This window comes from Bactrocera neohumeralis, unplaced genomic scaffold (genome assembly GCF_024586455.1).
Source record: "Bactrocera neohumeralis isolate Rockhampton unplaced genomic scaffold, APGP_CSIRO_Bneo_wtdbg2-racon-allhic-juicebox.fasta_v2 ctg2896, whole genome shotgun sequence".
NCBI classification, from domain to species: Eukaryota; Metazoa; Arthropoda; class Insecta; order Diptera; family Tephritidae; genus Bactrocera; species Bactrocera neohumeralis.
The window spans coordinates 1-15,007 of record NW_026090413.1 but is presented as its reverse complement, the minus strand read 5'-3'; the positions used below and the strand labels follow the sequence as shown (position 1 = coordinate 15,007).

General features: G+C 34.6%; 1 protein-coding gene across 1 annotated transcript; it reads right to left on the bottom strand.

Moving 5' to 3' along the window:
- Nucleotides 1–3,820: 3,820 nt before the first annotated feature.
- On the bottom strand, nt 3,821–6,258 carry LOC126766906 (cadherin-86C-like). The gene is made up of 2 exons (XM_050484573.1): nt 6,172–6,258; nt 3,821–4,458 (listed from the first exon to the last, which is right to left on the bottom strand). The coding sequence occupies exons 1-2, from the start codon at nt 6,202–6,204 to the stop codon at nt 4,210–4,212; spliced, it is 282 nt and encodes a 93-aa protein (XP_050340530.1). The 5' UTR covers nt 6,205–6,258; the 3' UTR covers nt 3,821–4,209.
- Nucleotides 6,259–15,007: the final 8,749 nt, after the last annotated feature.

Sequence of the window (15,007 nt, the reverse complement as noted above, 5' to 3'; positions counted from 1 at the left end):
CATGGTAAAAGCGCATGCGACGGCATTAGTGGTACCGTAAAAAGGCATGCCTACAGGTCCAGTTTGCAAGATGAGGACATCACTTCCCCAAAACTCGTATATCAATGGGCAAAAAAGTTTTTCAAGAAAATCGAGTTCAGTTATTCCACAATAGAAGAGCACACGACGCATAACAAGATTTTGGAAGCAAGATATCAAATGGCAAAAACTGCAAAAGACACTCGATCTTATCATTGTTTCTATCCACTTAATGCCGAACTTGCATGCAAAATATATTCTGCTTCAGAAAAATTTGTAACTGCAAGTGTTTTCAAAAAAAAGGCTTAATAAAAAATAATGTGGATTATATTATTGAAATAATCATATACACTTTATGTCTATTTCAATATAAGCAATAAACAAGAACATGTGTCCGACTTATAACTCGTTTCCAAAGATTATTTTTCAGCGTAACATTGCGCTTACAAAGCTCGTGTCACGCGCTTCAAGCATTACATATCAGGAGCAAAAACAATATAACTTCGGTTGCGTTGCAAGTTTTCATGTTTTTCTTTTTGTCAATAACGTGTTATAAAATGTACAACAATATTAAATTGAAGCGATATTGTAAATCGATTGAGAAGTTTAAATTATTTCAATTTGTTTATAACAATTGTTTATAACTTTTTTAAATAACGTTTTTCCTGTCAATAAAAAATTGAAATAGGAAGAGAAAGTCATTAACGATAGCTGTTTTAAAAATGAGCAAGATCGATGCTATCCATCCTGAGAAAATAAATAAATTGTAAACTCATGCAAAAAAAAGTTTATAACAATAACTTGAAAAATAATTGAAATTTTGGAAAATTGTTCAAGTTGTATTTTTTATTTATTGTTGTGAACTGAAAATCGTTTATTCAACGTTAAAAGCTCGACCGTCAAAAAAATGTTGGTACACTTGAGAAATTTTGACTCAGCTGTACAAGCTTTTTGTTATAGTTTAAATTGAAAAAATTCTGTTTTGTATTTTTTTTCCTAGATCTACGCTAACAATGCACTTCTGTGTAATAAGTTGCTTAATTTATTATAAGTTTCTCTCAACTAAATTTCACTAAAAAATTTACTGTTTCACTTATTTTTATTGAATAAAACTGTTATTTCTATTCACTTAAATTCTTAATTTACGTTCTTACATTAAAGTCCAACGGCGCATCGGATTTTTCCTTTTCGCCGGGGCTACTTGGGGTCCAACGTTGCGCACTCTTCGTTGGGTGCGGGCTTTCTTCCACCGAAGTTATCCCTTTTGATTCTGCTATCACGTCCTGTTTAGTAGTTTGAGCCGCAGCGCGAGGCACTTCTTAAGGGCCTTTACGTTGGGCGCCAGTTATTTATTTATTTGTTCACATTTAAAACACAATTATTATTTGGCAGCGAGCCGAGTGTTTATTGTTGAAAACCAAACTTAGAATTAATTACAAAAATCTTCTTACGCCTAATTTATGCTAGCAAGTCACGTTGCACGTACAGGTGCATTGAAGTCGTTGTTGTTGTTGAAAAGCAGAACTGACGTTCTCAAGTAGCGGCGGCGCTGTATCGTCATTTACCTTGATGCGCGTGGTGTCGTTTAACCGTGGGAGACAGCGAATCGCTGTCCAAGTCGCATGCTTACGTAAGCTTTTAGTGGTTCGTTATTTGTAAAAGCTATGTAATCCAATTTAGCGTGTATGTTGTGTTAACTTGTATTAAAAATTATGCATAGAGAAGTAAGAAAATATGTATATATGTATGTATGTATGTTTTAATTTTCTCTCTACCTTTGTCTGTTCTTTTTTGTTTTGTTTTGTTAATGCTTTCATTCACAATACAAAACTGCAGTGCGGGATTGTTGTCGAAAACGAAAGAATATGAAACGAGCATAGTGTCGACGCGGCGTAGTATAGCATGAACTTTTTGTGGACGAATGTTGAAGATGTATATACATAGATCGCTGCTGTCGATGTTCAAACTGTAGCGCGCGGACGGGTGTCGAAAAACAAATGTTGATGTGCGCAGTGCGTCGAACGAATGTGTCTGCTTTCTCCTTGTCCATCCTTTTTGATGAGTGGGTGTATAGGTATGGTGAGCTGTGTTGGTGTCATCAGCTGTGGTGTATTAAGCTGTCTTATTAGGTGCGCCAGTTTTCCCGGGTGAGTGGGTAGATGCTTAACTCATTTAATTTGCTAAATGACCTCTCTCAACAGCTGCAGAAGCTGTAAAAGCTTCCATATATATATTTTTCTCTACTATTTCTTTACATAATGCTTGAGTTAATTGAAGTAAAACTAGGTGGAAAAATGTTAATAAATGTAGGAATGTGTGAACGGACAATAAGACTTAAATAAAAATGTAACACTATGTAGGGAACAGAAATGACTGGACTGGAATGATAAAGTTTTATTTGTAATCCTTTTTGTAAAAACTCAGTGTTTAATTTATAAAGTAAATAGGCCATCCGACATAAATTGAAGTGAAAAATTGTGACCTATTATATCTGGATATTTCTGACTAATGAAGTTGCTTTAATTGTAATACAAATGTCGGTGTTAGGAAATCAAATAAATATTTTTCTCGATTTCGGTAATCAGCTGCTAATTCATCAAACTCTTTTTTAACTTTTCTTTGCCTTTCTTCTTTAAAATGGCTATCAAAACCATATTTTCTCGCAGTTTCGCTTTTGCTTTGCACTTGAATAATTAAAAATCAATTCTATAAATTTGCAACTTTGCTTTGGCCTCTGCTAAAACTTACTTGTCTCACCAAAATTGAAGATCGCATTTTTGTAAAGTTTTGGCTGCATTATTGACGTTGTTCAATACACTGTGCATGAATTTGCAAAGCAACACGAACTCGAAATTTAGTATTTCTGTTTTATTACTACTCGTAACTGCTTCACCACGCTCATCTTTAGAACTATTTCTGATAATGCTTTAATACGGATAATATCAAAATAACGAAGTTGACTTGCGCTTTTCCGCGATATTTCGCGTTATACAATGAGTTGTAGCCGAAATCTATAGATTTGACAAGATTTATTGACTTAACGGACATCAATATGAGTGGTAAATACAAATAAAATTGCACCACTATACAAGTATTGACCTATAAAAATAGTTTTTTGACATTAGTTTACTTACCCCTGATACAGCATTAATTTTTTAACCGTTCTCGAAAAAAATTTTAACTCGAATCCGCAATAAAACGCACATCGACGAATAATAAAAAGCACATGTCATGATCAAATTGATAACACTGCTAGCCTACAGAAAGAATTTAGGGGAATTCCCTAGGTATAACTTTTAAATTACTCTCAACTTTGTTGTCATGATAAAGGTGGGTGGTGCAACATATCATATTTATTTTGAAAATGGGAGAAATTTCCAAAAGTTCAGTTCGATCGAGGTTGAAAGGATTCAAGGGTCCCCTGAGCTGGAGAGCTTCGGGGCACTGCCCCGCCAAGTCTCTAGGAAGCTACGCCACTGACTAACTTTTTAAAAAAAAATTTTGTCTACAAGTGGTTAGTTATGGCAATTTATAGGGTTTCGGGTGAAAGTTACAGCTTGCACGGATGGACAGACAGACAGTCACCGGATTTCAACTCGTCTCGCCATCCTGATAGTTTATATAGTATAGATAACCCTACATCTATCTTGCTTAGTTTTGTGTGGGACGCACCAACGTTAGGTGAACATGTTAAAAGAGTATAGAAACAATGTTAGCGAATTAAATTCATGAAACAGAGTATGCAGATCCCTAATTTATATGGCATAATCCTTATCTTCTTAGCTACCAAGTTTTGTTTTTAAAATTTTACATCAGTTTTATTATTGTGAATGGTTCAAATGACAAAATAAAATAAGAAATTATTTTTTCCTAGTGTTGTTAAAACATAAGACTTTTCGTTTTCACAATGTCTAGTTAGTAACCACCTGTGAGTTAAGGTCTGGCGAGAAAAAAAAATTTCTCCTCTAATAAAGAATCATAACACTGTACCCCAATGGCTTCCCGTTTGTATGTGGTATCGTTTGTACGATTTGCTTGTGAGTAACGCTTAGCGATTCGAAGGCAACTAATATTATTTTTAATGTACGACTAACATCCATGTTTTAGCGAATGTAATATTTTGATTAATTTAACTGTTGTAACGAACTTATATATATATCAATTCTCATAATGAAAAGTTATTCTTCAATTTCAATAATAGACGATGCAGATATTTTGATTGAATACAAGGATAAAAAGGAAATTTATATTCACATGCCTTCGTTGCTCTTCTGCTGAACGCTTACGGCGATTTCCCTCATTGTTGTTCAACGCTGCCTGAATGTCGTTTTCGTTAAAGTGGTCGCGTCCATTGTGGAACTCCCAGTGTGTTGGTCTCGTTCGCGAATCTGTTGGTTTCTCGGCGGACCAGGCCTCTCGGCGTCCCATCCATTCAGCGACCTGTTTAAGTTAAAATTTTTCAAAATTACATAAAGTTATCTATGTAGTATATATCTACATACATATATGAAAATTTTGTAAACAAATTTCTAAAAAGTGATATATAAATGCGTTTGTATTTACTGGTGCTGTATATGTATTTAGATTAAGTTTTTAGTCCGACACCACTGAGATGCAACCAAGGATAAAAGTTGCTCACTACACAAGATAAGCCAAGAACTTGAAGCATATACTATGTCATATATGTAAAATTGTAGGACGATTGAGAGCTACTGAGGGACTAGTTAAAAATAGTAAGGTAGGCAACTTAAAAGGAGAATTTTATCACATCAATACATATTACATTATTATTAACCCTTGATAATATTGAAAACTCATGTATAGATATGACTAGTACTCAAAATCTATCAATATTAGTAACAAACGGAAATTTTGCTTTTTCAAAAGCATGCACTAAAATAATGTTAATAAGCCTCTACTAAATGTCCAAGCTCCTCCTATTTGTGGATTTGTGTTGTGTTGGTAAAATTGAAGAAATTTTCAATTATAAAATTTATCTTACAAGTTAATAAACCAGAGTTCAACTGCTTGCTGTGTCAATAATACTATTAAAAAACTATTTGATGACGGATCGGGCACAGGTTTAGCGAAGCAGTAGTAAGCACTTGTAGCCAACATTTCAAAGCGACCATTTGTTGCCTTGGCCCCTTTCCTAATGATTTTTTGAACACTTTCTCAAGAGATTACACCCAAAACTGAACCAAGCATGTATCGAAATAATGATGTCTGTTAATTCAGTAATTTATTTTAGACATCAGCTTTTAACTTTTTATTATTTCGTATATGATATATGTATGTATTTAAACAATTTAAGATTGTACGTAGTAAAATAGGATAATTTTTAGCTAAATTCATAAAGAATAGCAATGGACAAAGAAATACCTTTAAATTAGTATCTAAATATATGTGTATGGATATGGGCAGTAGAGCTGGTCTATTCACTTTCTATAATATCGCGTATGCGAATAATGTTCTTCAGATCATTATGACCAACTTTGCCTAAGAGGCTATGAGGCTAAAACCGGTTTCGGGTTAGCGATTTTTAAGGCGAAGTTTAAAAAATCTGAATATCCGATCTGGCTGATTGCGATAAATGATCAATAGCATATCAAAATTCACCTCAGAAATAATTTTCGTTCGGATATCTCAAAAATTGATAAACAAATTTTTATAATCCCTAAAAAACTTCCACAGACTGAACTTGTTCAGAATTTCCCGCATTCGCGATTTTTCTGGTTTTTGATTCTCTCCTGTGAATCGACCCACTCTAATATTACAGAAAATAGAAGTTCACAAGAAGATTTAAAGATTATGAGTTTTACAAAAAAAAAGTTAAAGAAAATACTAATGCAGAGCAAAAATGATTCAGATGTTACTCTGGTTAGTATTCCTACAGGTAAACCCGAAAATTTATGAAATTACGCAAAAATGTTTATAGTCCAATTTAAAAAGGATGGTCCACATAAGTGACTACATTTAAATAAGGAAACAAAATAAGATTACTTAAAACTTCGCATACGAAACATTCAACAGAATTTTTTTATTAAAAATGTGTAGGAAAGCTATAGGTATTTTACATTTACATTTTTGTGCCAAAAGAGATGGAATTACTTGCAAAGGAATATATATAAATTTTACAAATTCAAAATCTACCTGAACAGATTTTGCTTGTTTTCCATTTGCCATTTCCCTATGCACTAGGTGAACATCGTCTTCAGTTTTAATGATATTAACTATTCTCTTGCTACAATAGAAAAAGAAAGAATTATAGAAAAATAACTTATGGGTAAATACAGATAAGAATAACATAAATACTTATAATAAATGTGAAAGAATAATGATCTTTCACAAAAGGTTTGATTTCCTCGAAAAACATTGTATTAACACCCTCTGTATATATCTAACTTAATAACATGATTCTGCTATAACAGCTGTACATATAGAGGCTAATCGATGAGCTGCATTTTCTTCAGTCAAAATATCTCCATATGTGACGCAATGGCTTATTGCATAGGTATTACACATCTGATGACTTTTATATTCTTCGACAGTGTTCCTGTGGAAACTATGAGGGGAAAACTAACATTTTCACACACTAACCGGGTATTAGACACACTAGCCAGATTTCTAAAACATTTGTTCACACTCATTTTTACTCACTCTGAAGCGTTTCCGAGACGAACCAACAAGCTCTCGGGTTGCTCCCTGTAGTTCTACGTACATTCTCGTTGAAACCCGATAATCGACATTTTGACACACTAGCCGGGTTTCTATGTGCGGGGTCACATTTTTTTTGGTTCAATCCTTCTTATGTACGTGTGAAGCTTGATCTCCATATGTCATGGTATATGTTTGAAAGTTGTTTGTTTACGACGCGAAAAGTGCGTCATATGATTTTTTCCATGGAAACGAGTTGCTTGAAATTTTGTGTTTTCGATGGATTCACGGCTACAGAGGCGTTGAAAATGTTTTGAAAGCGATTAGGGATTCTACTTTATAACAGAAGTATTTCTTCCACTCAAGTATTCAGTCAGGGTCGGCCCGTCGATATAGGCAAGTTAGGCAATTGCCTAGAACGCAAGAGTTTTAGATAGGCGATTTTTTTGTTCCAAGTTTTATTTAAAAAATGTTGAAAATAATTTAAACAAGAAAAAACGTTAACTTCGGCTGCACCGAAACTAATATACCCTTCACATTTGCATTTCTTTTAGTAACTATGTGTTCAGTTTGTATAGAAGATATATGCTATAGTAATCCTATCTGAACAATTTTTTTTGGAGATTATATTGTTACTTAATTTAAATTTCGTAAGGATACCACATCAAATGCGTAAGTTTTCCATACAAGCCCTTGATGTCGATCGTTCGGTTTGTATGGCAGCTTTATGGAATAGTGAGTCGATCTAAACAATTTCTTCCGATATTACATCATTTCTATGAACAATAACAAATGAGGAAGTTTCCCATGCAAGCATTTGATTCCGATCGTTCAGTTTGTATGGCAGCTATATGCTATAGTAATCCGATCTGAACAATTTCTGCGGATATTACATTTTTGCCTTAGAAAATAACCTGTGCCAACTTTTGTGAAAATACATTGTCAAATGTGAAAGTTTTCCAACAAGAACTTGATTCCGATCGTTCAGTTTGTATGGCAGCTATATGTTATAGTGGTCCGATATCTACAGTTCCGACAAATGAGCAGCTTCTTGAAGAGAAAATGACGTTTGCAAAACGGACAGACAGACGGACATGGCTATCGTGTCAAACTTAATATAGATACCCTGTTCAGGGTATACAAATTACATACTTTACTTATTTCATTTGTATATAATGTATATAAAAGTCATTGTTTAAATGAGTTAAGCATCCACCCACTCTACCTGGGTAAACTGGCGCATCTTAATAAGACAGCTTAATTCACCACAGCTGATGACACCAACACAACTCACCATACCTATACACCCACTCTTCAAAAAGGATGGACAAGGAGAAAGCAGACAATTCGTTCTACACAAGCCGCCCAGCCACAATCGTTTCTTACTTTCACTGCGTCGCGATAACACCTCACGCTACTCTCCCTTAATCATAAAAGTCAATCACAATTCACGTCAACTTTCGCCAGCATCTACAATCAACAACATTGCTCATCAACATTCATCAAGATATTCGATTCTACGCGCCACATCGACATCTTCTACAATCGCTCAGCGGTCCGGTTGGCAAATCATATCCACTCGCTCCATACATTCGGCTTTCGACTATAACTTTATATTAAGGAAATTTCGAATGTTAAGGAAACTGCCGCCTATAACAAACAAAACTCCAGAAGATCAGTATTGTGAAGACTTCTCTAAAGCCACAACTACTCGATCAAATAATGGCCAGTACATCGTACGACAACCAATAGAGCCACAATTTTCCGTGGGGTATAAAGGTAGAAAAAGCAAGGTTCGTAACCTTTCGACCCCGCAGGATGGCTTTCGCCAATAATGATACAAAAATCCTGCTTAAAAATTTCAAACTATGTGGCGCGGCACTAAACGTCAAATTAATGCAAACGTACTTAAACAGAAAATATAACAAAAATGTTTCCAAAAGTAAGAAAAAAAAAATTGCTCTTCATACAATATTGCCCCACAGAGGCTTAAATTTTCAAATAAATGAAATCTCAAAAACGTTAAGGGATCACTATATTCCCTATGCGATACATTGACGCACCTGCTCTTAAGCTAAGGTCGCTCTTATCACAACTATCCAACCGCTTCTCATATGGGTGGGTTATGGGAATCAGCTATACAAAGCATCAACTTAACTATGAAGAATTTTTTACTTTATGAATAGAAGCCGATTTCCATTCGCGGCCATTCTCTCGCAAGATCCCTCTAATTTCATAGTCCTAAATCTAGGGCTAAGGAGTACCCACTCTGGCCACATCTGAGCCAGGCATGGCGTTACTATCCTTTATAAGCCGATAACATAGAAAAGGCAAATAAAAAACAACCGGTATAACATACCGATGAAATAAGAAATTTTAAATAACCGCTAATGAAATTAATACAAGCAAACAACGCATACACTTGTTTGCCATAATAATGAGTCGTCAAAAAAGCAAAATCAAATAAACCCGCAAAATAAAGTTTCTTCTCTTAAGCACCTACCCGCATATTAAAAGGCACATTCTAATACATGTGGTATGTTTCGAACCAAAATCCGTTCCCTACACACACGGATAAATATGAGTAGATTACAACTCTATCAAGAAATACTTCTGCTGTCAGAACGTATTCCGCGCTTCGGCTAATCTACCAGAAGTTTGCCGAAATAAATGCAACAGCATATACATATGCAATACTAGGCAAAATATTCGCCTAGTGGGCCCAGGATGTTTAAATGAGTTAAGCATCCACCCACTCTACCTGGGTAAACTGGCGCATCTTAATAAGACAGCTTAATTCACCACAGCTGATGACACCAACACAACTCACCATACCTATACACCCACTCTTCAAAAAGGATGGACAAGGAGAAAGCAGACAATTCGTTCTACACAAGCCGCCCAGCCACAATCGTTTCTTACTTTCACTGCGTCGCGATAACACCTCACGCTACTCTCCCTTAATCATAAAAGTCAATCACAATTCACGTCAACTTTCGCCAGCATCTACAATCAACAACATTGCTCATCAACATTCATCAAGATATTCGATTCTACGCGCCACATCGACATCTTCTACAATCGCTCAGCGGTCCGGTTGGCAAATCATATCCACTCGCTCCATACATTCGGCTTTCGACTATAACTTTATATTTTGTAAACATAAGTACGTCTTAAGTAAACAATAAATTAAAATTAGTATACATTTAAAACGTGTGAGCATCTGTATTTAAGTGCGAAAGTGTGCGAAAGTGGTTAGTATTATTATCAAAATAAACAGTCATAATTTCATATTTTCTCATTCTAATACAAATAGTAAACAAGAACACGAAAATTATTATTTTTTTTAATAGTAGCACATAATGATTGTTGTTGCATGGTGTACGTTGCTTTGTGTTGATTGTGATTATTCCGTTGATCATATATTTAAGTACATATTTACATACATATGAACTTTCTATCAGAAATCGCACTAATACGTCTGAGAAAACAGAAATGATAGTTCAATTTCTATTTTGCCGTTATTGATACTGCATCGTCTTTAATCGATGAAAGATACGACCAGTTGAAACAAACGTTTGGAATTTTCAATCCATTTTTGAACATTGTTCAAAAATAGAAGTGTCAATAACCCACGGCGGATTGACGGGTAAACATATCATACGTACTAGAGAGCTGCAACGAGTATGATTAAATCAGAACAAATTGTCGTTCCCAAAACACAATCAAATCAATTCAGTTCATCATAGACAACATTGTTGATCAATTCGAGTACCCGCCAGCGAAACTTATTTGATGCAACATGAACACCTGTTCTTCGCCAATCACGATCGAGTAAACGATATGACTGGCTTCGGTTCAAATCGGTTCAAATCGAGCGGCGTTGCGACGTTTGTTTGAATCGATGTGAAACTGCGGGTAAACTACGAGTACAGCAAATTTCCTGCTGGATTGATTTGAATCATGTGTGGCAAAAAATTTATCAACTTTGAATATGTGCGCATATTACAATATATGTAAATGGAAATTGGATGGAATTTCCATTATACAAGTATGTATATACATACATTTGTATTTGAAACAGAACAGAAGTGCACTAATAAATCAGTGTTTAGAGGATGATATCCAAACCGAACGCTGTCGATCATTTCAATCATTGAAATATGAGTATGAATCATTTACAGGTATTTTCTGCTAATGCGAACGTTCATAAACAAATCATGTATAAGTTGATCGCTGGTGATTCAAAGTTGTTCTCTATCGCTGATTTGAAGACAAACGGTTCGATTCGTGAACATGAAACCAACTTTTATCAATACAACAGTTATTAAATTAAAATATATGTATCTAAACAAATGTATAATTATACTGATTATAAGATTTATGGCCGTTATTAAGGTTTTCAACCCAACCCAACCGAATTTTTAATAAAGTTTTGAAATTCAAACTTCATTTTTTTGTGGTATTATGGTTTTCAAATCTGTGTTAGCGGGGTTGACCAGAGCAACAAAAATTTTCAACTACCAAGCAATTGTAGTTGAACACATATTTCTAAAAAATATTCATAAAGAACGGAAAATGGGTAAAAAAATATTTTGTTTATAAATGTAAACTATTTTAATTAGTTATTTTGTACAAATACATAGAAAGATAAAAATTTTGTTTAGTCTCCCGAAGCTAAATGAGGCAAGCTGCAGAAACAGCAAATATAACATTAATCCTTCTTTCGACCCCAACTTTTCCTATAGAATTAAATTTTGAATTACTATCTATTGGAAGATACTTGTGAATAACGAAGGGCGCTGCATATATTTTTCGTTTGGGTTTTTCAAGTGCTAATACTTTCTGTATAGTAACCAAAGATTCGCTATTGGTGTTCCCAAAATTCTTATGTACCAGTTCCTGCAACGGTGGTTGACTTTGCATAACTCCATGAGCATGTCCGCTAAATCTACTCCTCTCATACCGTTATTATAAAAACCTACAATAGCATGTCTTTCTACATTCAAGTACTCTTTCTCTTTTGAACTCCATCGCTTGCATATCCCAACTGGTTCACAGTCTACATACGATGATAGAAGTTGTACCGCCCTATTGTCAAACATACACATACACGCTTTTTTTCACTTCATATTTTGTATCAAATCTGTATCGGTAGCAGATTACAAACAACTTATGCGATTTTTTCAGATAGTTCAGTTACAATTGGTACATTTCCTTCCTTATGGTAATGTTCTTACATCTAATTTACAAAAATGCTTTTTTTAAACGAAAAATAAATCTGCAAAAATTTTTTTCCAATATTATTTTTTAAGCCTAACAATAAGTTATAAAATCTAAATCTATTTAAAACTGGACAGGTTCAAGCAGGTGATTGAGTTGTTTTGGTGACATGCTGCTCTTTAATACGCAGACATATCTTCTTCTTTAAGGCATGTTTGATCGCAGAATGTACCAACGCTTTAGCCAAAGGGTCGGTGTTAGGTAGTGCTCATTTTTACTGCCGGGCACATTTTTGTTCTTAGCGAAAATGTAACATGCTTACACTTCTGTTCATTCACATTTATACTAAAGAAATGGGTTGTTTCTTCGACAAAACTTAAATGTCTATTAATATTCTTGATGCTAAAATGTGGCAGTTGTTACGGCTCATTGAAGCATGTCATCCGCAAAAGTTGAAGTAATATAACGGTTATTGTTTAAGATCTGTTGTATACATATATGAGTTGGGCTTAAAACGTTGCCCTGTGGTACAATTGTGCCCTTATCTGTCTTTCATCCGATATGGAATCTCCCACTTTCACCATAAATTGTCTATTATTTAAATTAGATTCAATATTTTATGTAACTCTAAAAGGTAGAATTTTTTAATCTATGAGAAAAGACCTTCATGCCACGAATTTATCAAACGCCTGAGCTGCATCGAAATATTGCTGAACAGTACTCTCTGTGCTCAAATGCTTTCCTTATATCGTTCGTAATTCTATTTACTTGGTAGTCTATTGTACCAGGTTTCGCACGAATCCCAATTGATGTATTGGTATTATATTATTTTCGTAGAGGAAAGGAGACATCTTTAACAGTAATACTTTTTCAAATACTTTAGAAAGACAGGGTAGATGACTGGTTGGTCTGTATGAAACATTGGTCATATAAGTCTTTCTCAGGTTTATTCTATCAAGGTAATTCGCGACTTTTTCCACGAAATTGATAGGATCCGAAACTACGAATTGCACAAGATAAAAGAGAGCACTCCACAGCAATAATTAGCAACTCAATTAGCATTGGAAAATATTATCGTGTTCCCGTGACTTTTGTGGATTAAGTTTTTTGATAATTCCAATAATTTCAGAAGGTGAAGTCTTAAGAGACTGGAGCGACTCTTTAGCTGTGTTGGGTAAGATGGACAGCTTAAAGTTGTTCTTTGGGCAAATTAGGTTGATATACCTTTCCTAGGTGATTTGCAAAACAATTAGCCTTTTCTTCCTTACTTCGAGCCCATTTTCCACCCAAGTCTCGTATAGGCATGTTGGAGTTAGTTGGTGGCTTCATGGACTTTTGGGCTTTCCAAAAAGAATTTTGCTTGTTGGAATTTGGACACAGCTTCTTTATACATTTCGGTGTTGAATCTTCCTCACGTTTGAGCGTTTTTTTTTTAATTTACGTACAGCAGATTTAAATTGAAGCTGAGTGGAAGGGGAGCGATTTATCTGCTATTCTCGTCTTGGCACGCCTTTTTTTTTATTTACAAGCTTTTCTATTTCTCTATTAGTGATTTTTCTGGCACCAAGCGGCTTATAGTTTTTGTTTGGTGTTGCTGAGACAACTGCGCTGGTTATTATATCATTGACTTCTCTTATGCTTTCGTACATATCTCTTCCTGCATTTATTTTTTACTCAATATTAATGTGGCTACTCACGTATTTTATCTTTTAGCCAATTCGTTCGGACATGTATCAGCTGTTATGTGCAATTTATACATATTTTTGATTACAGAAAAATCAATTAAATTTGGTATTTTCTTCCGATCACTAGGCCAATATGTCGTCTTACCAGGAGATATTAATTCAAATTCATTAATTCATTTATTGTGCCTATTTATAACAATTTGATACAGCTGTCGTCCTTTCGGATTAATAAGACGTGAGCCCCAGTACGTGTGTTTTGCGTTGTAATCTCCACCTGTTAGAAATCTTTGACCTAATGTTCCAAAAGTCCTTAAATTCGCTATCTGTAATTTTAAAACGATGTGGACAGTATATAGCCGTAAGGTTTAAGTCACAACCCCGATTTTTAGTGATATTTTTGTAGCTTGTAACTGGGGTGTAGCATGAGATTCTAGAGTATAGTGATTTAAACGATTTCTGATCAACACTGCCTCGCCACGATGCGCTTTTCCATTTGGATGATTTGTAACATAGAGTCTAAATCTTGGTAGATTGAAATTATTTTTATTTGTTAGATGAGTTTCTGATATGAGCATTACATCTATGTTTTTTCAGACAGAAATCTAATAATCTCTAATTTATGTTGGTTAACACCTTTAGCATTCCATATACATATATTTAGTAAGCTCATTTTTTACTTAATAAATTTTGCAGCATTTGATTTTGTGATTTTATTAAATCCTGGATCATGTTTTGCATGCTAGACATAAATTGTGTCATACACTGTGTAAGATTTATAATCATAGTTTCAATACCTCCATTTGGAGGATTTTGCGGCAGTTGCATTTGCACAGTGTTGCCTTTCACCACATTAGCATAGCTTCCTTGCATATTATTATTATTAAAAGTAATAGGATTTGAACTTTTGTCTGAGGTTGCTATAATTTCATTACGGGATGTGTGTAACATTTGGTTACGACGTGCTTGAATGCTCTTTGACAACTTCGATTTCAAATCTTTATATACAGGACAAGACCTGTAGTTAGCAGTGTGATTTCCTCCACAATTGCTGCATTGTTTTTTCAATCCGTCTTTTCTAAGGGTGCATCAGCCGAAATCATCATTGAAATTAATTGAAATGGAATTGAACATCTCCAAACCATCGATTTATCGCATTTTGACCCAACATTTGCGCTACGAAAGACGTGTTCGGCCCGAATATCGCGAAGATAAAAGTTATTTGACCAAAAATCATATTTTTAATCCATTAAACAAAGCTAGAAATACTCGTTCGACATGATTTTGGACCGTGCAAAAGCTGTATTGAAACAGAAAGAGACTATTTTGAATAAAATAAATTGATTTTTGCCGAAAAAAACAATTTGTTCTGTTTTTTTTAAGTCCTGTTTACTTTCGGAACGCAGCCTGTATATCGCGCAATGACC